At 43.6% G+C, this 27,053-nt stretch overlaps 1 protein-coding gene across 5 annotated transcripts in view; it reads right to left on the reverse strand.

Moving 5' to 3' along the window:
• RGS17 (regulator of G protein signaling 17) overlaps positions 1 to 27,053 on the reverse strand; it is a 172,048-nt gene that overhangs the window by 23,482 nt on the left and 121,513 nt on the right. For 3 of the 5 annotated variants that reach the window (XM_075339567.1, XM_075339572.1, XM_075339570.1), the window contains exon 3: positions 24,281 to 24,370. In XM_075339567.1, coding sequence (XP_075195682.1) covers positions 24,281 to 24,370 — 90 coding nt within the window. The remainder of the gene's footprint in view (positions 1 to 24,280; positions 24,371 to 27,053) is intronic. The other 2 variants (XM_075339568.1, XM_075339571.1) reach the window with 1 other exon arrangement.

The raw sequence follows: 27,053 nt of genomic DNA on the forward strand, positions 1-27,053 counted from the left end.
TACCAATCAGATTGATTTTATATTTTTATACCTTGGGCATTTCTTTGAAATTTTTTTCTAGAGACGCAATGTACCAATCACATGAATTGATTTTATATTTTTATAGATTGGGCATTTCTGAACGCAGCGATAGCAAATATGTGTATTTTTTTTAGCTGTTTTATTTTCAATGGGGCGAATGGGAGGTGATTTGAACTTTTAGGGTTTTTTTAAAAACATTTTTTTAAATTGTTTTATTTATTTTACAAGTCCCCCTAGGGGACTTTATCACTGAACAGTCTGATTGCTTGTTCATTTCTGCTGATCAGAGCTGCACAGATGTCATCTGCTGGTGTAGATTCACTGTGTTTTATTAAGAACAAAGTCAGCGCAGCCGTCTACCAGGAAATCTTAGAGCACTTTGTGCTTCCTTCTGACAACAAGCTTTTTGGAGATGGAAATTTAATTTTCCAGCAGGACTTGGCACCTGTCCACACTGCCAAAAGTACCAATACCTGGTTTAATAACCACAATATCACTGTGCTTGATTGATCAGCAAACTCACCTGACCTAAACCCCAAAGAGATACTATGGGGTATTGTCAAGAGGAAGATGAGAGACACCAGACCCAACAATGCAGACGAGCTGAAGGTTGCTATCAAAGCAACCTGGGCTTCCATTACACCTCAGCAGTGCCACAGGCTGATCGCCTCTATGCCACGCCGCATTGATGCAGTAATTCATGCAAAAAGAGCCATGACCAAGTATTGAGTGCATTTACTGTACACACTTTTCAGTAGGCACCAACATTTCTGAGTTTAAAATCATTTTTTCAATTGGTCTTATATAATATTTTAATTTTCTGAGATAATGACTTTAGGGTTTTTATTGGCTGTAAACCATAATCATCAACATTAACAGAAATAAACACTTGAAATAGATCCCACTGTGTGTAATGACTCTATACAATATATGCGTTTCCTTTTTTGTATTGAATTACTGAAATAAATTACCGCATTTTTCGGACTATAAGACGCACCCTGGTTTTAGAGGAGGGAAATAAAAATTTAAGCAAAAAATGTGGTCATGACACACTGTTATGGGGCGAGGATCTGCTGCTGACACTGTTATGGGGGTAATGTCCCCAAATTCTCTACTAAGGTACCCCAGCCAGGTAATGATCCTCCTGCTTTGTATATACAATATATGTCCCTCATCCTAGTATAGCCCCCATCCTGCTCCTGGCATATGACCGCATCCTGCTATATACTGGCATATGGCCAAATCCTGCTATATACCCCATCCTGGCATATGGCCCCTATCCTGCTCATATACCACCATCCTGCTCATATACCACCATCCTGCTCATATACCCCCATCCTGCTCAGATACCCCCATCCTGCTCAGATACCCCCATCCTGCTCAGATACCCCCATCCTGCTCATATACCCCCATCCTGCTCATATACCCTCATCCTGCTCATATACCCCCATCCTGCTCATTTACCCTCATCCTGCTCATATACCCCCATCCTGCTATATACCCCCATCATGCTCATACTATACCCCCATCCTGCTCATATACCCCCATCCTGCTCATATACCCCCATCCTGCTCATATACCCCCATCCTGATATATGCCCTCATCCTACTATACACCCCATATCCTGGTATATGGCCCGCATCCTGTGGCACATAAAAAAAATAAGCGTTCATACTCACCTTACCTCACTCCCTGCAGCATCGCTCCTCCTCCGTCTGTGTCAGCAGCAACTCTGGAGTGTGGAGCCGGCCACGATCCCTGCAGCACCGTGATGTCCTTCTGTCTGTGCCAGCGGCGGCTGCGTGTGGACACGTGCGTACAGCGATGACGTCATCGCTGTGAGCACCGCTAGTCTCCACACACAGCCGCCGCCGGCACAGCCAGGAGGACATTGTGGGGCTACAGGGATCGTGGCCAGTGAGTATACTGATTCACAGCACTCCGCGCTGATGATGATGGCGGGGGGCAGTGAATACAGCCGCACATGATCACTTCAGGCTGTAGTTGCCAGGGCAACAGGCTGTTTAATATGCGCACATTCTCCGCCCATCACCCCACCTGTCAGTGCCTTCTTCAGCGCTGAGAGATGATGGGCAGGAGGATGGGAGTGCATATTAAATGAGCAGGTCCACGTGGTCACGGCAGGCTGCTCGTGCCGCCGATGACCCGCTCCACCGCAGCACCCTCATTCACCGCAGCCCTACATTCAGACTATAAGATGCACCCCCCACTTTCCCCCAACATTTGGGGAAAAAGTGCATCTTATAGTCCGAAAAATACGGTAAGTTTTTCATGATATTCTAATTTATTGAGCTGCACTTGTACAGTGCCTACAAGTAGTATTCAACCCCCTGCAGATTTAGCAGGTTTGATAAGATGCAAATAAGTTAGAACCTGCAAACTTCAAACAAGAGCAGGATTTATTAACAGATGCATAAATCTTACAAACCAACAAGTTATGTTGCTCAGTTAAATTTTAATAAATTTTCAACATAAAAGTGTGGGTCAATTATTATTCAACCCCTAGGTTTAATATTTTGTGGAATAACCCTTGTTTGCAATTACAGCTAATAATCGTCTTTTATAAGACCTGATCAGGCTGGCACAGGTCTCTGGAGTTATCTTCGCCCACTCCTCCATGCAGATCTTCTCCAAGTTATCTAGGTTCTTTGGGTGTCTCATGTGGACTTTAATCTTGAGCTCCTTCCACAAGTTTTCAATTGGGTTAAGGTCAGGAGACTGACTAGGCCACTGCAACACTTTGATTTTTTCCCTCTTGAACCAGGCCTTGGTTTTCTTGGCTGTGTGCTTTGGGTCGTTGTCTTGTTGGAAGATGAAATGACGACCCATCTTAAGATCCTTGATGGAGGAGCGGAGGTTCTTGGCCAAAATCTCCAGGTAGGCCGTGCTATCCATCTTCCCATGGATGCGGACCAGATGGCCAGGCCCCTTGGCTGAGAAACAGCCCCACAGCATGATGCTGCCACCACCATGCTTGACTGTAGGGATGTATTCTTGGGGTCGTATGCAGTGCCATCAAGTCTCCAAACGTCACGTGTGTGGTTGGCACCAAAGATCTCGATCTTGGTCTCATCAGACCAGAGAACCTTGAACCAGTCTGTCTCAGAGTCCTCCAAGTGATCATGAGCAAACTGTAGACGAGCCTTGACATGACGCTTTGAAAGTAAAGGTACCTTACGGGCTCGTCTGGAACGGAGACCATTGCGGTGGAGTACATTACTTATGGTGTTGACTGAAACCAATGTCCCCACTGGCATGAGATCTTCCCAGAGCTCCTTCCTTGTTGTCCTTGGGTTAGCCTTGACTCTTCGGACAAGCCTGGCCTCGGCACGGGTGGAAACTTTCAAAGGCTGTCCACGCCGTGGAAGGCTAACAGTAGTTCCATAAGCCTTCCACTTCTGGATGATACTCCCAACAGTGGAGACAGGTAGGCCCAACTCCTTGGAAAGGGTTTTGTACCCCTTGCCAGCCTTGTGACCCTCCACGATCTTGTCTCTGATGGCCTTGGAATGCTCCTTTGTCTTTCCCATATTGACCAAGTATGAGTGCTGTTCACAAGTTTGGGGAGGGTCTTAATTAGTCAGAAAAGGCTGGAAAAAGAGATAATTAATCCAAACATGTGAAGCTCATTGTTCTTTGTGCCTGAAATACTTCTTAATACTTTAGGGGAACCAAACAGAATTCTGGTGGATTGAGGGGTTGAATGATAAATGACCCTCTGAATAAACTTTTCACAATTTAATAAAAAATGAAATAACATTCTTTTTTGCTGCAGTGCATTTCACACTTCCAGGCTGATCTACAGTCCAAATGTCACAATGCCAAGTTAATTCCGAATGTGTAAACCTGCTAAATCTGCAGGGGGTTGAATACTACTTGTAGGCACTGTATATGTGCTCATACACAGCATTCTGGGATTGTTTTCCTCAGCCTGATAGAAGCTGAGGAATAACTTGCAGATGAACACTGCCTCATTTAATAACACTGCTGAGAGTGCAATGCAATTTCTTTTTATCAGATTGTACTTGCTGTTTTTAATTGCAAATGGGAGTGAACTCTTAGGGGTACTTTGCACGTTGCGACATCGCTACTGCGATGTCGTCGGGGTCAAATCGAAAGTGACGCACATCCGGCGCCAGTTACGATGTCGCAACGTTTAAAGCCTAGATGCACCGATAAACGATCGCAAAAGCGTCGTAAATCGGTGATCTGTGTAGTGTCGGTCATTTTCATAATTTTGCGGCAGCGACAGGTACGATTTTGTTTCTCATTCCTGCAGCAGCACACATCGCTGTGTATGAAGCCGCAGGAGTGAGGAACATCTCCTTACCTGCGTCCCGCCTGCAATGAGGAAGGAAGGAGATGTGCGTGATGTTTACGTCCCGCTCATCTCCGCCCCTCCGCTTCTATTGGCCGCCTGCCATGTGACGTCGCTGTGAAAACACGGCGGGCATAGAAGGCAGTGACAGCGCTGACGTCAGCAGAGCAGAAGATCGTCACTGCAGGTAATGATCTCATCTAACCTCCTGCCAGCAGCGCTCGTCATCCCCTGCAGTGACCTGGGCTGACCTATTGATGTCAGCTCAGGTCACTGCATTACTCTCCCAGCCAATGGGGAACATTTTGTTCTTCATTGACTGGGACATTGACTGTTGTGAATGTCAGTTATGGGTGAACTAACATCCTGTGCACCGCAAACCCAGCCGGAGAACTAGCTATCCTAAAGGAAGGAAAGATGAACAACTCTCTGCCTCAAAAAACAGACAAAGAATAGCAAGCCCCCCACATTCAAAGACTGCGGTGATATAGGAAAACACAATACACAGATAGATGATAGGATTAGCAAAAGGTCAGGCCCCCACTGACTAAAATAGGAAAGGACAGGAAAGGGGCTGATGGTGGCCAGAGAAAAACCCTGCAAAATTGCAAATTCCTGATAGTACAAAAAGGCCCTCAGATCGCACGATGTGAACTCCGTCCTATACCAGGCGCTCTTGTCATACCAATGAACAGAAAACAAGAATCATTACAAATTCAAAAAGCCACCAACACATGGACTTATAGGAGCTATACTCCAAACAAAACTGCAGGGAGTTTCCCAGCTAAGCAACTGAGAGGGAAAATCCCTGCATGCAAATAAACTGAAATCAACCACAGCATATGACAAACTCAGATAAGAGTAAAAGAACCAAACAACAAATAAAGAGCAAAGCACTTATCTGGGGTAGATGTGGTGTGGAGCAGAATAAAGCAGGCTGGTGAACAAAGAACAACTGACATCCGGCAAAGCCTGCTATCAGACCAGGATTTAAATAAGCAGAGAGTTAGCAATGGAAATGCCCATTGCTCAACACACCTGGTCTGTGTCCAAACCATTCCTGGCCACAAGAGGGAGCCTCCCAGCAGCCAAAGCATAACTGACATTCACAACAATTGACTATGGTATGGATCATCGTGAGACCCCCTTATTGGATTACGCCGGATCTGGAATTGATTGTTCTTTTCAATAAATTGGTGAAAGAGGGAATGTTTTGGGGAGTGTTTTTTCAAATAAAACTTTTTTTGTTGCCAATTTTTTTTTTATTACTGACTGGGTTCGTGATGTCAGGTATCTGAAAGATGCCTGACATCACTAACCCCAGGGCTTGATGTCAGGTGGCATTACACATCTGGCATCAACCCCATATATTACCCCATTTGCCACCGCACCAGGGCAATGGGATGAGTTGGGGCAAAGCGCCAGGATTGGCACGTCTAATGGATGCGCCACTTCTGGGGCGGCTGTGGCCTGCTACTTTTAGGCTTTGGGAGTGTCCAATAACGGTCGACCTCCCTAGTTTGAGAATACCAGACCACAGCTGTCCACTTTACCTTGGCTGGTGATCCAATTTGGGGGGGACCCAAAGTTTTTTGTTTTAAATTATTTATTTAATGTAAAATAACAGCGTGGGGTGCCCTCTGTTTTGGATTACCAGCCAAGGGGAAGCTGCCAGCTGTGGTATGCAGGCTGCAGCCATTTGGTTTACCCTAGCTGGCTACAAAAGATATGAGGGACCTCACGTCGTTTTTTTTTTAATTATTTATTTATTTTTTGGCTAAATACAAGGCTAAGCATCCTTTAGTGCCAGATGAAAGTCACTAAAGGGTGCCAGCTTAGAATATCCAGGGAGGTGGGACATTATATAGGTCTTTCTCATCTATTATCTATCTCTCTATTGATCTATCCATCTTTCCCTCTATCCATTATCTGTCTGTCTAGCTATTATCTATCTATCTATCCATCTATCCATCTTTCCCTCTATCCATTATCTGTCTGTCTATCTATCGATAATCTATTATCTATATTATTTATTGCAGTTACAGCATAAAAAAACGCAGGGACCAACCTGCGGAAAAAACGCAGAAAAAACGCGGCAAAAACACGGCAAAAACGCAGGTGCCGTAATCTTTAACTCCCAGAAGTTTCTCAAGAAATTTTCTTGAGAAAAATCACTTTTCTAGTGCACACATAGCCTTACATAGACATCGTCACCTCAATGCTAATGGTCCCAGTGTGTAAGTTTATCTGATTTTCAGATATTCAGTCACAATTTGCAAATCAGCATGTATGTTCTGGTGCATTCACACATGTCCATGTAGTTCGGCCGGTTTTAGACGTCCGTGTTTCAGGTACGTGTGACATCCGTTTTTAACACGAATGACACACATACCCATATTATTCTCTGGAGTTACTCACACGGCCGTGTTTCCACATGGATGGTGTGACCCTGCGTGACTCAGCACGCACACACGGAGACATGTCCATTTTTACTCCGGCAGCACGGGGGTCACACGGATCGCACACTGATGTAATCCGTGTGACATCAGTGTGACACGTACTGGAGAAAACACGGGTCTTTGCAAAAATAAAAAATTTTTTCCATAATCACTTGTCTCCAGTGCTGCTGTCTTCAGCTCTGCTGCCTTCCGCTTCCGACCCCTGCTCATTAGTCTCATTGCATAATCACTGCACTGAGGAGCTGGAAGCAGGAGCAGTGCCGGGACACCAGCGCCTGGACAGCATTGCTGGGGAAAGGTGAGTATCCAGCAGTGTGTGTCTGCAGTGACATCAGGGGGTCATCGGATTATCCAAGGAACTCCGATGACACCCTGAGGACACCCCAGTGACACCCGCACTACCGCAAGTGTAGCGGTTGTCACTTCTCGGATTCATCAGAGTTCATTGTGAACTCTGATTAACCCTTGATGTCACTGCCATGCCTGCCCACACACTGATAAGGGCACTCCTGCGGTGACCTGGGTTGACCCTATGGGTCCAGGTCACCACAGTAAAGAATACACAGAAGTGTGTATGTGCCTACAGGGGCTGCTCTCACAATGGGGAACTTCGGTTCTCCATTGAATGTGCCAGCAGTATGAGATCAACCTGGGACCCCCCTAATTGGATTACGGCGGACCAGGATTAAGGCTTTGACAGGGAAATATATTGGAAAAGAGGGTGTATTTTGTCTTTATTTATTGAATAATTTTCTCTTTCTATGTCTTTTCAGATTGCTTTTGGGGAACGTCGATGGACCTCACCATGGATTACGGGGGACCCTTTGTATTTTTTGTTTAAAATAACAAATAAATTGGTGAACAAGTGCTGGAGTTGTTTTTTTTTTTTGTTCAAATAAACTGTTTTATTCTCTTTCCAACTACTGGATTAGTAATGGGGGTGTCTGCTAGACGTCACCCAATACTAATACCAAGGCTTGATGCCAGCTGGAGCTGGCATCAACCCCACAAATATTACCCCGTTTGCCACTGCACCAGGGCAATGGGGAGAGCCGGGTCCAACACCAGAATTAGCACATCTAATGGAAATAACCATAGCCCTTCCCACCCTAATAATGTCAGCCCCCAGTTGTCTGCTGTACCTTGGGTGGGTTTAGTAAAATGGGGGGACCCCATGTAATTTTTTAAACAAAAAAAAATCTAAAAATGTAAAAAATAAGTGTGGGATCCCCACTATTTTTTAATAAAGAGCCAAGGCACAGCAGACAGCTGAGGGTTGCAGCCTCGAGCTGCTGCTGTTATTGTGCTGGAGATGAAAATTGGGGGGATCCCATGTCATTTTTTTTATTAAATTAAAAAATGAAAATGATGTAAAACAGCTGGCCAAGCTAGCTATCTCTATCTATTGAACTATTCTGTTCTCTCTTTATTTTTATTTGATATGTTCTTTCTTATTTTCTTTCCTTATATCTCTCTATTTTATCTGTCCTATCTATTTATCTATCTATCTATTTATGTATCTATCTATTTATCTATCTTATCTGTTCTATCTCTCTTTCTATATCCATTTATAGTTTTTCAGGCTTTGCCCATCTTTTACACATTAAAAAACCATCAATTTCAGTATTATGTATTTTTTACCCGTACCAGTCACACTGATGTCACACGTATGCAAACAAGGATGTCACACGTATGACACGCGGATGACACATGGATGAACATACTGGTACGTGTGGCTTGTACCTGTTTTAAGACGGACGTCTGAAAGGGACCTTAGCTGGTATACTCAGCACTCTGCTTCAGGAGAATATTTTCCCACTGATCATATACTGTCAGTGGGCACATATCTTAATGTCTGGCTTTATAAACATATATTTGATTCCCAAGAAACACTGAGTTTAAAATAGCTGTTTTCAAACAGTCTGATCTCTGATTTTTGGCTGCTTTTACATAGAGGTTAAACTCCATTTTGGTTGTAGGCCAAAATAAAGATGTGCTCTACCTTCCCAGAGCATGAGGATTTCCCAGACTCAGATGCTGTGGGAACTCTGTGGAATTTAGATGCATAACGTGTGCCGCGTGCATTCCACTGCAATATCCCAGAACCAGCCGCATTCTTACTCCAAAGTGCTAGTGTTCACATGAGAACAGGTAAGAGTGTTCCTGGGGAAGATGAAAAAAGTCTGAAGCTGTAATTAGCTGAATACTAAATATCATCGGCATCTGAAAATGTATTGTAATAATTAAAAAGTAATAAATTAAATAACCTGAGACTTCTTTCGCACATAGGCAACAGTTATAATCCTTCTATGCGAGACATGTCAGCAAAAATTGCTTCACTAATAGAGGGAATGGACACCCAACACTCAGCAGTTTTATGATAGTGTACGCCAGCAATTACTGGGTTAAAATATTTTTCTGGCCAATATGTTAAGACATATATCTTGCTAAATCTGCTCTATAATGTGTTTGTGGTGTTTTTATCAAGTCTTTGTGATTGTTCTTTTTTATCATGCAAAACTTGCCTCAACCCCTTCACCCAGCGATTCTTTGTTTTTGTTTTTTCCTCCCCTTCTTCCGAGAGTCATAACTTTTTTATCTTTCCATCAATATAGCCATATGATGACTTGTTTCTTGTGGGACAAGTTGACACCATTAATTCTGCCCCATATTGCACTAGAAAAAGGGGAAAAAAATCCAAAGTACATTGATATTGCAAAAAAGTGCAATTTCACGATTGTTTTGAGGTTTTTTTATTTACCATGTTCACTATATGGTAAAACTGACCTGGCATTAAGCATTATCACTTCCCAGGTCAGTACGAGTTCATAGACACTAAACATGTATAGTGTTATTTTCATTTAATTGGGGGCAAAAAATTCTGAAATTTGTAAAAAAAAAAAAAAAAAAAAATTGCTCTTTTGTTGCTATTTTCCTAGAGCATTCTCATTTTTTGGAATATGGGGCTATGTGAGGGCTTTTTTTTTGCGTCTTGACCTGACAGTTTCAATTATACCATTTTTCGGTAGATGTGATAATTTGATCGCCTGTTATTGCATTTTATTGCAATGTTGCGGTTAACAAAAAACATAATAATTCTGCCGTTTTGATTTTTTTTCTTATTACGCCCTTTATCGATAACATTAATTGATTTTATAGTTGATGAATCGGGCATTTCGGAAAGCGGCGATACCAAATATGTGTTTTTTGTTTTTTTTTTAATTTTTTATTTTCAATAGGGCAAAAGTGGGGTGATTTGAACTTTTATTTTTTTTTATTTTTTCATATTTTTTAAAACTTTTTTGCACTTTTTATTGATTGTAGTAGTTGAAGCTGACACTGTCCAATCCACCCACACCTGACAGCTGCACATATTGTCTGACCAGATCGTGTGTAGGGAAAGATGCAGAATTGCCACGAAAGCCTGCATTAAAGGGACACACAAGGCCTTGGACATACAGATATGTCCAAGGTTGTGAAGGGGTTAAGAACTCATCCAAACTTTTAATAAAGGTCTGTAGTCACTCTATGTGATTGCAGACTTCTAACTCCTTACAAGCGCGCACACGGCACACTGTCATGATTCTCCGGTATTGCTACCGAGACGGCAGATGTGCTCAGCTTTGCTCAATTCACTTGTACTGATTAAGGGCGACAAGATTAGATGGAATATGCCCAGAAGTATGCAAATTGCATACCTGTGGTCACGTAACCACCTGCTCTCGGCAGAAATATTGGAGAATTCTGACAGCATGCGGTGCACATGCTGTAATGATACATTAGTCTGCAGTTGCATAGAGTGACTGCAGACTTTTAGTAGAAGACTGGACAATCTCTTTAAATACAGCTCTGGCAAAAATTAAGAGACCACTGCACAGTTTTATAAAAATAGCTTCTCTACATGTGTGACAGCAATTCCATTCCAGTGTCAGCTGAATTCCAACCAGAGTATACCTCATTCTATTTAATGTACTTCTGAACCAAATCTTATTTAACGAGGGAAAGTATAAAAAACACTACTGTGGTCCTCACAATCCTCTTGCAAGAGGACAAGCTAGATGGCAAAACAAGTGCTAGTAATATCCTAAAAGTAATAGGATGAAAAAATAACTTTTAACCATGCCAAAGGAGATGAAAAGAAATGTCTTGAGTGAGGAAAAGAAGGGCTCAATTCTGGATTTACTAGCAGAAGGATACAGTGAACGTCATGTTGCTTACATTCTTACAATTTCTAAGACAGCAGTCCATTACAACAAGGTCAAGCAGCAGACATTGGGGACAGCAAAGCTACAGACCGGCAGAGGGCAAAAGCGACTCTCCACTGACTGGGATAACTATCATGTTTTTCGAATGTCACTCAGGAACTGCAGGATGACATTAAGTGACCTACAAAAGGAATGGCAAATGGCAGCTGAGGTGAAGTGCAAACCAAGAACAGTTCGTAACAGGCTCCTAGAGGCAGGGCTCAAGTCATGTAAAGCTAGAAAAAAGGATTTCATTAATGAGAAGCAAGGGAGAGCCAGCCTGAAGTTTGCCAAAGACCATAAGGATTTGACCATAGAGGACTGGAGTAAGGTAATCTTCTCTGATGAGTCTAATTTTCAGCTTTGCCTAACACCTGATCGTCTAATGGTTAGATGGAGACCTGGAGAGGTGTACAAGTCACAGTGTCTTGCACCCACTGTGAAATTTGGTGGACGATCAGTGATGATCTGGGAATGCTTCAGCAAGCCTTGAATTGGACAGATTAAACTTTGCGAAGGATGGATGAATCAAGCCGCATACAAGGTCATCCTTGTAAAACAGTTGCTTCCTTCTGCTCAGGCAATGTTCCCCAACTCTGAGGACTGTTTTTTCCAGCAGGACAATGCACCATGCAACACAGCTAGGTCAATCAATGTGTGGAGGAAGGACCACCACATCAAAACCCTGCCATGGCCAGCCCAATCTCCAGACCTGAACCCCATTAAAAACCTCTGGAATGTAATCAAGAGGAAGATAGATAGTCATAATCTATCAAACAAAGAAGATTTTTGCACCTGGAGTGACATAAGGTCACCCAAAAGCAGTGTGAAAGACTGGTGGAAAGCATGCCAAGACGCATGAAAGCTGTCTGATGTCTGAACTCTTCCTGAGTTAAAAATTAGTATTGTTGTTTCTAAATGATTATGAACTTGTTTTCTTTGCATTATTTGAGGTCTGAAAGCAATGCATTTTTTGTTATTTTGACCATTTCTCATTTTCAAAAAATAAATACAATTTATTACTTGGAAAGTCAGAGACATGTTGTCAGTAGTTTAAAGAATACAAAAAAATACATTTTACTGAAAAATATACCTATTAAAAGAAAAATCAGAAAAACTGAAAATTTTGCAGTAGTCTCTTAATTTTTGCCAGAGCTGTATGTTGAAAGCTGATAAAAAATGCAGGAAAGCGGCATATCCAGAGCAGGCTGAATCTGAGCTAAAACTTTCTTTTTTGAGGCCAAATAATATTATAAAGTCTATAATACATTGCAAAATTCACTAGACAGATTTCTTCTTTAGACCCGCAACACACATCCGTTTAATTTGTACGTGTGCGGTACGTATTTGCACGTACCGGAGACACGTACACACGGAGTGGTAAGTACGTGTGCGCGCTTTTCTACACGGACGACATGTCCGTTTTTGGCTGGCAGCACGCAGGCACGGACCCGCTTTAGTCTATGGGTCCATGCCTGCACGTACCGCACACGGAGTATGTCCGTGTTCAGCACGTTTCGTGCCTGTGCGTTTTTAAACTAGCGATCTTATTTTTTGTTTTTTTTAAATTAAATTCAGTATACTTACCTTTTTCCTGCTGTTCTCAGTCATACTTACATTGGCGCTCATTTTTTTTCTTCCCCTGGCTCATACCGCTCCCCGATCACCAGCGCAGCGAGGAACAGCTGTGGAGAATACGCGGCAACAATTACTTTGAATATGCCGGCCGCTCATTAATCAATCTCGTATTCCCTGCTTTCCCCACCCACAGACGCCTGTGATTGGTTGCAGTCAGACACGCCCCCCACACTGAGTGACAGCTGTCTCACTGCACCCAATCACAGCAGCCGGTGGGCGTGTCTATACTGTGCAGTAAAATAAATAAATAAATAATTAGAAAAAACGGCGTGCGGTCCCCCCCAATTTTAATACCAGCCAGATAAAGTCATACGGCTGAAGGCTGGTATTCTCAGGATGGGGAGCCCCACGTTATGGGGAGCCCCCCAGCCTAACAATATCAGTCAGCAGCCGCCCAGAATTGCCGCATACATTATATGCGACAGTTCTGGGACTGTACCCGGCTCTTCCCGATTTGCTCTGGTACATTGGCAAATCGGGGTAATAAGGAGTTTTTGGCAGCCCATAGCTGCCAATAAGTCCTAAACTAATCATGTAAGGTGTCTCCCCGAGATACCTTCCATGATTAATCTGTAAATTACAGTAAATAAACACACACACCCGAACAATCCTTTATTAGAAAAAAAAACACAAACATATACCCTGGTTCACCACTTTAATAAGCCCGAAAAAGCCCTCCATGTCCGGCGTACTCCAGGATGGTCCAGCGTCGCTTCCAGCTGTGCTGCATGAAGGTGACCAGAGCTGCAGAAGACACAGCCGCTCCTGTCACCTCCACGCAGCTAATGAAGGGAATAGCGCGTGTCTGACTGCAACCAATCACAGGCATCTGTGGGTGGGGAAAGCAGGGAATACGAGATTGATTAATGAGCGGCCGGCATATTCAAAGTAATTGTTGCCGCGTATTCTCTGCACAGCTGTTCCTCGCTGCGCTGGTGATCGGGGAGCAGTAAGTATGGGAGAGGGCTGCTCACTTCAGTCACTCAGGGGATTAGCGGTCACTGGTGAATCCTTCACAGGTGACCGCTAATCAGTACGCGGCACACAGACAGAGCCGCGGCATGACAATGAAGTCGGTTGAAGTTCACCTGAGTTCATTCTCATCGCGCAACTCTGTCTGCTGTCAGCCGACATGTATCAACGACATTGTGCAACACACAAACGGACATTCCACACGGACATTCCACGTACATATACACGGGCATTTTAGACACAAACACGGACATTTTACACGTACACACGGCTCGCATACGCCATCACACGGATGCCATACGTACCGGAGAAACGCCCCAAAAAAACGGAACACGGACCCGAAAAACAGACCGTGTCACACGGACGTTTTTTTTGCGGAAGTGTGTTTTAGACCTTAGAAATTTTTGACATTTTTTCAGAATGTGACATGGTTTAGATATGCAGTTTATCTAATGGGCACCTCTATAGGAGTAAAAAAACCAAACAACCTAATGTTTATTGTCTTAGAATAAAAAAATTAAAACCTGTTGGAACAAATGTCCTTAAAATGAAAAAAGCACACGAGTCTGAAATCATCAATTTCACCAGAATCTTGATGCAAAATTTTTGAACTGCTGCAAGTTTTTGGGCGCAAGTTGCACAATTTTTTTTGCCATTTTTAAGACTGCTTTACACCTTACGATCCAGCATACGATATCGTATGCGATCGTAACTTCCCCCATCGTATGTGCGGCACGTTCAATTTGTTGAATGTGCCGCACAAACGATTAACCCCCGTAACACGTACTTACCCGTCCATACGACCTCGCTGTGGGCGGCGAACGTCCACTTCCTGGAGTGGGAGGGACGTTCGGCATCACAGCGACGTCACGTCATAGAAGCGGAGGGGTGGGGCTGAGCGGGTCATAAACATCCCGCCTACCTCCTTCCTTCCACATTGCTGGCCGGGAGCCGCAGGACGCAGGTAAGATCTGTTCATCGTTCCAGGGGTGTCACACACTGCGATGTGTGCTACCCCAGGTACGATGAACAATCTGACGTTCAATTCTAGAGAAATGAACGATGTGCGTGCGATGAATGTTTTACCGTTCAATCGCAATCGCACCTACCTGTCACACACTGCAATGTACCTTACGATGCCGGATGTGCGTCACTTACGACGTGACCTCGCCGACACATTGTAAGATACATTGCAGCGTGTAAAGCGGGCTTTAGTGTTTTTACACCAGTTGGGGCATGCTCCATCCACTTTTTGAAAGTGGACAGAGCTTACATGGGAGTAATGTGCTTTACAATTCATCAAAATTTATGCCAAAAAGGAGGCAAAATATACAATTTTTAGAAATCTTTTAGAATATTCACATAAACTGACCAGTGAAGTTCACACTGTGTCTTTTTTCATTAGTTAAAAACTTCCACTTTTCAAAAGAAAGACGCTTAATAAATTGGTCCATTTTAATGGCATTTTCATGGCCTGTTGTAAGCATCAACATTTTTTCGTTGTGTTTTGAACCGCTTTGTCATCAGTGTTTTTCGTTAACATTTTTCTAACAATTTTTAGATTTCATTGAAGTTTCATTTAATTGTATTTTGTGAATAAAGTTCAAAACCATAGTGAGTTATTCAGTATAAGGGCGTGGTAACATGGCCAAATAACACGGACGGCGATTGCATTGGACTGGCCGGCAGCGCTCCTGACCCAAGAGTGACACCATGTATTTCTATGCAGCTATCACACTTTGGTCAGGAGAGACGCCGGCCAGTACAAGAATCGTGACGCGATCATTGACCTCTTATACACCTGACTGATTGTGCCATAATACAATCTAACAATTAGAGATGAGCGAGCCTCTAGAGTTCGGTTCGTCAAACGTAGTCCGCGTTCGAGTTCGGTTCGGCGAGCCGTTCGACGTACCTCTCGAACCCCATTGAAAACAATGGAAGGCAATCACAAACACATAAAAAGACATTATAAATGTACACAGTTAATGAACATTGCCATAACACTTACCTGTCCCCGCGACGCATCCTGCACTCTGTCTCCCGCCGCTTTTCCTTTCGATAGTTGCTGCGTCCTGTCACTAACCAGCACTGATGATAGGACCTATCGTGACGTCAAAATAGCATGTGACCAGTCACGTGTCTATTATCTCATTGGCTACAGACTGGTCACATGGCTATGACGTCATACTAGGTCCTGTCAGTGCATCTCTCCGGTATGCGGTGCTCGTTTGAGCATGTCCGTGTACCGGCGAAATGCTCTGGTACATGGTCGATTTCCCGTTCCTGCATGTGGATGCTCTTTACAGAGTCAGCCACATGCAGGGACTAGCTGTCACAGCCGGTAAATGGCGGCATCGGGAATCACGTGATCGGCGCACCGTTGCTATAGTAACCCGTCTGTCAGTGGTAACGTCACCGCTTACAGCACGCAGCGGCACCGGGAATCACGTGTTCGGAGCACCGTTGCTATGGTAACCCGTCTGTCAGCGGTGACGTCACCGCTTACAACCAGCAGCCTCTGATCACTCACGGAGTGAAAAGACTGCACGGGGAGCAGCAGCGTCTTTCTCCCATGCAGTGCTGCTGATGTAGCAGAGCTGCATGGGTTGAAGGAGAAAGAAGACAGAAGACCAGAATCGTGGAGGGCTGACAGGGAGTAATAAACATGGAGTCTCTAAGTGTGTCTGTGTATTTATTTCTATTAAAATATTTTTTATCTGTGTGGTGTCTTTTTTTAACCCTTTATTGGAGATTCTTAATGGCCAGGTCAAACTTGCCTGACATTAAGAATCTCTGACTTAATACTAGCTAGTAAAACAAAGCTAGTATTAACTCATAATTACCCAGCGAGCCACCATCACCAGGGCAGCTGGAAGAGTTGGATACAGCGCCAGATGATGGCGCTTCTATGAAAGCGCCATTTTCTGGGGCGGCTGCGGACTGCAAATCGCAGCAGAGGGGCCCAGAAACCACGGGCTAACCTGTGCTGCGGATTCCAATCCCCAGCTGCCTAGTTGTACCTGGCTGGACACAAAAATGGGGCGAAGCCTACGTCGTTTTTTTTTTTAATTATTTCATGAAATTCATGAAATAATTAAAAAAAGGGCTTCCATATATTTTTAGTTCCCAGCCAGGTACAAATAGGCAGCTGGGGGTTGGGGGCAGCCGTACCTGCCTGCTGTACCTGGCTAGCATACAAAAATATGGCGAAGTGCACATCCTTTTTTTTTGTAGTTTTTTGGTAAAAAAAATAAAAAATGCTTCCCTGGATTTTCCATTGCCAGTGAAGGTAACACCAAGCAGTGGGGGTTAGCAGCCAGTAGCTGCTTGGATTACCCTTAGCTAGCAATACAAAAAATGCAGCGGGAGCCCATATATATTTTTTTTAAATATTTATTTAAATAACTAAAAAAAAAAAATGGGCTTCCCTGTATTTCGATTGCCTGACATCACAGTACTGTAAAAATAAATCATTAAAAAAAATGACGCAGCGCTCCGTAGTATTTTTGATTCTCAGCGCAGATAAAGCAGACAGCTACGGGTTGCCACCCCCATCTGCCTGGCGTTACCTTGGCTGGCAATCAAAATACAGGAAAACCCATTAATTTTTTTTATTTAAAAAAATAGTTAAAAAAAATGACGTCAGGTCCCCCCATTTTTGATAGCCAGCTAGGGTAAAGCAGACGGCTGTAGCCTGAAAACCACAGCTGGCAGCTTTACCATGGTTGGTGATCCAATGTGGAGGTCACTCCAGGCTCTTTTTTTATAATTATTTTATAAATATTAATAATCACAAAAAAAAGTAGGGTCCCCCCCAAATTGGATCACCAGCCAAGGTAAAGCGGACAGCTGTGGTCTGGTATTTTCAGGGTGGGAAGGTCCATAGTTATTGGCCCTTCACAGCCTAAAAATAGCAGGCCGCAGGCGCCCCAGAAGTGGCGCATCCACTAGATGCACCAATCCTGGCGCTTCACCCCAGCTCATCCCGTGCCCTGGTGCAGTGGCAAACGGGGTAATAAATGGGGTTGATACTAGCTGTAAGGTCACCTGACATCAAGCCCAGCAGTTTGTGATGTCATGGCGTCTATTAGATACCCGACATCACAAACTGTCAGTAATAACAAAACAAATAGACAAAAAAAAAATTATTTGAAAAAACACTCCCCAAAACATTTTCACCAATTTATTGTAAAAAAAAAAAAATAAGGGGGTCCCACGACGACTCTGGACCGTCTAGAATATGGGGGGACACGCTCATGGAACGTATCCCCCATTTTATAGGATTGTAGACCCTCCATGTGAGGAGTGTGGGTGCAATGAATCTGCACCCACTCTCCCCGGGGCCGCAGCAGCAGAGTCCATGTGATAACTGTTGCTACCAAAGCTGCAATGCCCTGCTCATGAGGTAATGGCATTCCTAATCAGGAGAACTATTCTACATTTCCAAATATTGGTATTTGCTGATATTATTGCTATTCCACCTACTATATATTGGGGATAGGATCTTGGAGATGGAATACCCCTTTAAGTCTAGTTATCCAACTGAATGAATACTGTGGAGACACGGGCTGCGTGTCCTCCTTAGGTAGTCCTGGTTTGCTGTTACAATCCTGGCAGCCGGAGTCGAAATCCCTAGGCTGTGGATATGGTCTCCAACCGGATCCGGAGTCCCTAGATTGAAGCCATAAGATGTCCTGATCCTCCAGTCAGCTCCAAAGAGCTTAGACTGAATCCAACAACCATCAACAACCCTGGTGGCTTAAAGAAGTCCTTTTTATAGCCACAACCTTCCACTTGGGTACACTGTGTCCTCATCGATTGGTTGGACAAGATTGCTTCTCCCATTGGAGGAATTTCAAGCTGCATGGACAATGTTCATTTAAATGATATGGGTAGAAAGCCTGAGGGTGTACATGTAAACTGGGAGTCACCGTCTAGACAATGGCTACTAAGGTAATTACATTATCAATACACAACTACAATACGTCTAGCTTTCAGTGGCCAACACAAGTACATTGAGTCAACAAGAGTCTTGTAAAAACAATGAGGGACTTCTCCCCCGTCTATAGACAATCTATCATGCTGTCTGGCTGGATTTTAAGAAACTTTAACCCATGTCGTCACAAATACTAAGCAACAGAGCTCGCTATTTAGATATGTTTTCTTGTGGCATATAACGGACTCTCATGTTTGGTAGTCGTTCAGCAGGGCAACTATAAAATCAAACACCTCTATTTGGAAATGTAGTATAGCTCTCCTGATCAACTATGTTCCTTACCTCATGAGCAGGGCATTGCAGTAGCTTACAGATGCATGGTTACCACCACTCACTGAGACTGAAGACGGGAAGCTGAGATGACAGCCGCTCTGTGCATGCGGCAGCATCTATTGTGAAGGAGGGGGCCGCGGGGGATCAACGCTGCACAGGTTACCGGTGTGGTTATAAGGGGTGACCTGGCAGGGCCTGGGGAGGAGTTTTCTGTCGCATGTGTCATGGCACATGCGACAGAAATCAGAGGAGTAGGGTGAATGCGGCCATCTTGGATTTCCGGGAGTGGGTCGGGGGGGGGGCACTTTGGCGACACCGGGGGACAGGAGGGGACCGCGGAGGAGATTTATCTCCCATCTGACATGTTTGTTCATGCCAGATGGGAGATAAATAATTTTTTACCGGTGCTGTCATTTACTGTAACGTGATCATCGGTGTACGGTGTATACCGATGATCACGTGAGCGGGGACCGGAAAAAAACCGCCTGAATCATGGTCTCCAGGGTCTCAGCTACCCCCTGAAACCCCGAAGATTTTCTGACGCTGGGGGGGCGCTCTTCACTTATTTCTGCCTTCTGTTTATAAATGGCAGATCAGAATAAGGCTACATTCACACGACCGATCCGATTTACGGTACGCAAAAAACGGTCCGTTTTTTTCACGGGTGCATCCGTGTTGCATCCGTTTCCGTTCCGTATACGGTCCGTATGTCATCCGTTTGTCATTCGTTTTTTTGCGTACTGCAAAAAAACTGAAGGAGGGAAAATACATAAATTTACCCAGGATCCATAGCTTCAACCTACATGAGGCGGTCACATGTTCACTCTAGTGCCATTTTCTACTGCTTTTCAGAGTGTAGAGTGCTCTGGTGATTTTCTTGTGCTTGTACACTTCATATCAGTCTTTTCTGTCATTACAATAGCAGAAAAACACATCATGTCCCACTCTCCTGCATTTTGTAATTTTTCACCCTTTGCTGCCTTTCATGTGGCACTAAGGCGTGCTTAGCCTTGTATTTAGCCAAAAAAATAAATAAATTTTAAAAAAAATGATGTGGGGTTACCCCTATTTTTGATAGCCAGCTAGGGTAAAGCAGACAGCTGCAGCCTGCAGACCACAGATGGCAGCTTCACCTTGGCTGGTAATCCAGAACTGAGGGCACCCCACGCTCTTATTTTAAATTAAATAAATAATTAAAAAAAAAAAAACACGTGGGGGTCCCCCCAAAATTGGATCACCAGTCAAGGTAAAGCAGACAGCTGGGGTCTGATATTCTCAGACTAGGGAGGTCCATGGTTATTGAACTCTCCCCAGCCTAAAAATAGCAGGCCGCAGCCACCCCAGAAGTGGCGCATCCATTAGATGCGCCAATCCTGGTGCTTCGCTCCAGCTCATCCCGTTGCCCTGGTGCGGTGGCAAACGGGGTAATATATGGGGTTAATACAAGATGTGTAATGTCACCTGGCATCAAGCCCTGGGGTTCGTGATGTCAGGCGTCTATCAGATACCTGACATTACTAACCCAGTCAGTAATAAAAAAAAAAATAGACGACAAACACATTTTTATTTGAAAAAACACTACCTAAAACATTCCCTTTTTCACCGATTTATTAGAAAGAAAAACAAATCCAGGTCTGGTGTAATCCAAGGGGTTCCCATGACGATCCATACCATAGTCAATGTCCCAGTCAATGAAGGACAGAATGTTCCATATTGGCTGGGAGAGCAGTGCAGTGACCTGAGCTAACATCAATATGTCAGTCCAGGTCACTGCAGGGCATGACAAGTGCTGATGTCAGGAGGATAGCAAGGTACATTACCTGCAGTGATCACTGCACAGCTGATAGAAGAGCTGTCACTGAGTTTAATGACCTCCGCCTTCACAACCAAGTATCGCGGGAGCCTGTGACGTCACCGCTAGTGACAGTCTCGGGTCGGCAGCGAGAGGAGATGTGACAAGCGGCGGCCATGGAGGACAGTGACAGCGCTGACGTCGGGAGGGCAGGACTTTATCACCGCAGGTAAGGCTAGGTTAACATTTCCGTTGTTTTGCATCAGTATGAATTTTAGTAGGAGCGCACAAACATTTTAGAATAAATAAAGGGTGATACCAAAAAGGGTGCTACCTGGTGCGGTAGAATGGATAGACACAACAAGAAAGGAGAAAGCAACCGCTCATGTATCAGATGCACACCAGAGTATAGGATAAAAAATGCCTTTATTGTATACCAATCTTAAAAACATTTAAAAAAGGTGCAAAACATACAAGCCACCAGAGGTGGGGGCAAGAGCGCTCTGGGCAAAAAAGTCACAACAACATAACAATGATAATCACATGCATGAGTAAAACAATCACAAAAAATGCTGTGAAAGAGAGTGCCAATATATAATGCTGAGTGCCCAACAGTGTTGGATCTGGACAACCAGGGGTAATGGAGGTAACATGAATCAGACAATTGTATACAATATTCTGAGAGAGGAATAATAAATATAATAGTACAGAGGGAGGGTCACAAATGCATAAATTGCGCAAATGATGAATAACAATGATACAATAATCCAGAATATGAATCCTAAATACGCAAAAAAGGTAAATCTGAGTGAAAGATCTCAAAATAGAAATACCATACCAAGTGACCTAAATACATTCCCTAAACCTGTATGAGAAAGTGCAGTACATGTAACCCATGTAGATGCCAAGGGGTTAGTACTGACAGGAGTCTGCACAAAAATCTGGTTGAGAAATACAATACCCCAAATGATCAATAATGGTTATGCAGAATAGGCACTAAAATGGCACAAGGAAATGCCCAGGGCAGGCAGGCCACAGCATTTTTTGCGATTGTTTTACTCATGCATGTGATTATCATTGTTATGCTGTTGTGACTTTTTTGCCCAGAGCACTTTTGCCCCCACCTCTGGTGGCTTGTATGTTTTGCACCTTTTTTAAATGTTTTTAAGATTGGTATACAATAAAGGCATTTTTTTATCCTATACTCTGGTGTGCATCTGATACATGTGCGATTGCTTTCTCCTTTCTTGTTGTTTTGCATCAGTCACATGCATTGCTTGACACTTGTGACTGATGCGTTGTAGAACGGATGACAAGAATAGAATTCATTGTCGGACTCCGTTGTAAAAGAGAAAGCGATCAGCTGATCGCTCTCATTAGCCGGCCGGCTTTTGAAAGCAAACAGATGATCTCCCGGCGGTCGGCTAATGAGAGCGATCAGCTGATCGCTCACAGCAGTCGGCCACCGAGAATGTGTGCGGACGGCGGAGTGCGAGGTGGGTGGAGCTGAGCGGGGCCATGTGTGCGGACGGCGGAGTGTGAGGTGGGTGGAGCCGAGCGGGGTAATGTGTGCGGGCGACGGAGTGCGGGGTGGGTGGAGCTGAGCGGGGCCATGTGTGTGGGCGGCAGAGTGCGGGGTGGGTGGAGCCGAGCGGGGCCATGTGTGCGGGCGGCGGAGTGCGAGGTGGGTGGAGCCGAGCGGGGTAATGTGTACGGGTGGTGGAGTGTGAGGTGGGTGGAACCGAGTGGGGCCATGTGTGAGGGCGGCGGAGTGTGAGGTGGGTGGAGCCAAGCGGGGCCATGTGTGCGGACGGCAGAGTGCGAGGTGGGTGGAGCTGAGCGGGGCCATGTGGCGCTGAGGACATCATAAGGATAAGCATACACAATTTCTATTGAAATCAATGGATTTTGAGGTTATGGTAGCCATTTATCTGTTGGTCCTCGTGAAAATAAAATAAATTGAAAACCGTGTGTTACTATTTCCTATGCCAATAAGGTGTGTATCATGGAGTGTGAAGGGATAACAAGGGCCGGGGCTCCTAGACTGGCCCTCAGGCTAGGGGGCCCTAGCTGTCCCTAATCCCAGAAATACTTCTGATGGTGAAGATGTCTGGGTCACCATTCTTGCCCTGCTCCTGTCCAGCCCTGATCTAATAACCCCTTTCGCCCATCCCTGGAGAGGACCAGCACAGGAGTGGTTGAACCTACAGGTATAGACAAACGGAGAAACCAAAAACTCTATCACAGCTAGTATACACAGAGATATAAGACAATACATGATAAGAAGGAAATAAAGAGCAGGGAGGAAATAACCAGACAACGAGAAGATTTCCACAGCACAGCAAGCAGTGCACAATAAATCACCAGCAACTGGAATACCACACTGGTTTAGCAAAAGCTGTAGTCGGCATGGAAAAACAGGTTCCACCATCTTAACAAGGCGGGGAGTAACTGTGATAGATCTCCCACAACATGTGATTCAAGAAGTAACCAGCAGGCTAGCAGGTATTAACTACTGCAACCCCGAGCACTAATGAGCACACAGCAGGTTGACACTCAAGCTTGTTAGTGCAACTCAGAAGCACCATAGAAAGCATAATGTGGAGTGTCAAATTCTGCAGTGTGAACAGCGACAACTCTGCAAGTTTAGAGTCAAACACGGTGTGATAGGGTGTTTGCATTTTATGTTCTCCACACAGAGAGCAAAAATACATTTGTCTAAACGTACGCTTTCAATTTAAGCACTGATCGGACAAACTCAAACCATGAAGTGACACAGCCACTGACAATGGGAATTCTAATGCCCAGTTGTCAACTCTTTTATACATTCCCAGAACGAATAATAGAGGAATAACACAATGCAAAGATCTAAGGAAAAATATAAAATTGTTCTGTTATTGGAAATGCAAGACAAGAGCATAAAGCATTATTACATATCAAATGTCCACTCTTTGTAGCAAAGCAATTTAACATTTAACTATTCTTTCCAAATCTTGTACTATTGGTCAATACTGTTATTTTTTTTACAACTATATACTCAACTGTCTCTTTCAACCCGTGTCAACCTTTGCTGTCAACGTGGTCCAAGTATCAGCCACAGGGAACATCCAATATTTAGAGAAATTCGATAGAAAGCCTGTCCCTGTGGGCAATGGATGAACCATGCAAGAGATGCAAGATTTTTCTACATAATTTTTAGGCAAATAGCTTTAATATGAAACAGATATCACTATAAAAAATACAAAATAAATAATATTAATCAAAATTTGTTTCCATGAAATTACTGGGCTTGTCATTACTAATACATTTCATAGTAGTTAGGAAGAATTTTGTCACTAGACTCCTGAAACCAAAAGCATGTGATGGGTTCAGCAGAGAACACTGCCGAATGCTTGGGCTGAGAATAGATTTTAAAGTCTTTCATCTCACTTCATGCCTAGTGGTTATCCTAAAAAAAGAACGAGTACGGGAAAATTTCTCTTTAAACTTGAATTATTCGAATTGTTGCTATACCGTCAAATTAGCAATGAAATGTACACTCACCATTCTTCTACGGCTTGGATATTCTCCATCTTTGTCGTGTGGGGCGTTCTTCCTGAATTTTCACCTCTATCTTCATTCCTAACAGTGAGGCTGCAATGTAGTACAACACTTTATTTTGTCTAGAGAAAGTTAAGCAATTCAAACAAAATTATTAAATGTACATTTATGAATATGTCCCCGAAGGATATTATTTCAAGTATTTTTAAAGAGGTTACCCACTACTTTTACATTGCTGAATTATCCTTATGATAGGTGATCAATAGCTGATTGACCAGGATCTGATGCCTGGCACTGCGGTCGATCAGCTGTTCTCAATGCCAGTGGTAGCAGCACTCAGCCGGAAATGCTCAGTTTCAGAGCTGGCCCGTCAACTGACAGTGACCGCGGCTGGGTATCCATATACCATTCCAATCAATAGGAGGGGATATGCAGTACCCAGCCACGGTCACTATCAGGAGACAGGGCAGCTCCGGAAATGAGCATTTCTGGCTACGACCATTAACACCGGAAACAGTGGGGGTGCAGGGTGTCGGACCCTGGCCAATCAGACATTGATGACCTATCCTAAGGATAGGCCATCAATGTAAAAGTAGTGGACAACTTCTTTAAGTTAAAGAATTCGTACAACATTATAGAAAGATATCTGGTTTTCTTGTGCTGTATGTATAGAAGTAACCGGAAGGGACTGAGCTACAGTCTCACACAGACACCACGACAGGAGTGCTTTCATACAGCTCCTTTAAAAATTCTCCCATCACCCTATAATCTGCCTAGTAAGGTCCCACATTGCAAAGAAATCTCAGACGTTTCCCTGTATTATGCTTTCATAGTCTCCCTGCAGTATGGGCTGAGATGTTTCGGTCTTTCTAGTCTTTGAATATTCTCTTTGTTGTAACCTAAGAGGGAATAATTATTAATACAGATAGCAGGGCAGATCATACAGAGCCATCCAGGTATTAAGTGCTAAATAAAACAAGTCAAGAAAAACCTTAAGGCCTCATTCACACATTAGTATTTTTGCTCAGTATTTCATCGGCATGCCAAAACCATGAGTGTGTTCTCTCCTAGCTTTGACATACAAACACTGATGTGTGAACGAGGCCTAAGAACTCCACATAAAGGAATTTCAAAGAGGCAAGATTTATTTAGATCTTTCCTAAATAATGAAAAATTATCTTCACAAGAATCAGGTGTTCTTTTTTGATAAGGGTTGGCGAAATACGACAATTATCTGGTGGATATACCTGCCTACCCTTCATGGTGTTAGTACCATATAAAGTAGCTCTTTGCATATACCGTGTACAACAAGCAGATGGATCCAACATTAGTTTTTAATACAGACCTTTAAGACTCTGTATGTTTGTAAGGCATCATATTTATAAAGCATAACCTTCTCCACGAGAACAAATAGTTCTCATGCATTATACATGGCATTTTCAACCTCTGCTTTAAGGAGAAAGAAGACAACTTCAATTCGGAACAGTGTCTATGGGATCACAAAGGTAAGATATTTACCCTCGTCTTATTTGGTTGTCCAGGTGTCAGGATTTTTGGGTTGTGATTTCATTATTTCATTTGGTAGTTACCATGTCACTTCACATGCTGGCTATAAATCAACGGGACTTTCATTTCACATTGCAATCATGTGGTGACACCTGTTCTGACTAGCAAATGACGCCATGGGAAAAGATTTATCTACATCATTAATGTGTGGAGAACTTGTAATGTGGAAACTCAAGGCATGGTGAAAAATGTGGTATCTGTTAAAGTAAAATCATAGAAATAAATAATTATTCAACGGGAACCTGTCAGCAATTTTTATGCGGCCATGACATATTGTGCAGTGTTTCAGAGTAATGCGGAGAAGTGCTAGGCATGAGGAGAAGTGCATGAGGAGACTTGACTGACAAGACTCTCCATATTTGCGTTAAGTAAAATACCTTTCATTTCTGCTGAGCCAACAGGTGGAGTATGTCAGATGGAAGCTGCCCAACAGACATCTCTCCCATGTCCAAGCGTTTCTCCCTATGCATTAGTTTTTATCAAAAAGTGTTTTCTTTGAAACTCTGATGTTTATTAGAGCAAATCATAGTTCACTGCAATGAGGTAGCCTGAAATTAATGGAAATGTTGGTGTTTTCACACCAGTCTCTAGTTCTGCTGAAATGGGCAGAGCTGGAGTGGGCTGGGGCACGGTGGGAGCATGATGCCCAGCCTATCTAATTCATGACCAGCTGTGGCTTTCTTTAGACCAAAAATCTTCATCCAGGCAGGGGCACTCAGCCACTCAGTTGCTTTTAATGAATCAGGAGTGTCCCTCATCAAGACCGGCGAGGAACTCATGGCCTACAAATACAGTGACAAGCAAGAGAGTAATAATATTTTGAACATTTGAATTTCAGGCTCCATATCTCACCATCCACTACATCTTTGAGCGTGAGACTATCTTCATCATATAAATAATCATCTTGGCTATCTCATATATAAATTTGACTTGCAACTATGTATGTAGCATATGATTAGCTATGGAAATCATGTTACTGCATTGTTACTGTTTCGCACCTGGTGTTTGAATTTTTTTTCTTCCTGTATACTAAAATTACAACCTGTTTTCACATGCCCTATAAGCTCAGTGTTTTATTTGTTTATTTATTTATTTTATTTTTTTCCCAAGAAAAAGGTCACTGGTTCGAATCGAGGAGCAGCCATGAAGAAGATTTCCCAAGAAAAGAGAAACAGCATAATCTAGTTCATTATCAGCAGTCTCTTGGCAA

The sequence above is a fragment of the Anomaloglossus baeobatrachus genome, chromosome 3 (assembly GCF_048569485.1).
Source record: "Anomaloglossus baeobatrachus isolate aAnoBae1 chromosome 3, aAnoBae1.hap1, whole genome shotgun sequence".
Taxonomy (NCBI): Eukaryota; Metazoa; Chordata; class Amphibia; order Anura; family Aromobatidae; genus Anomaloglossus; species Anomaloglossus baeobatrachus.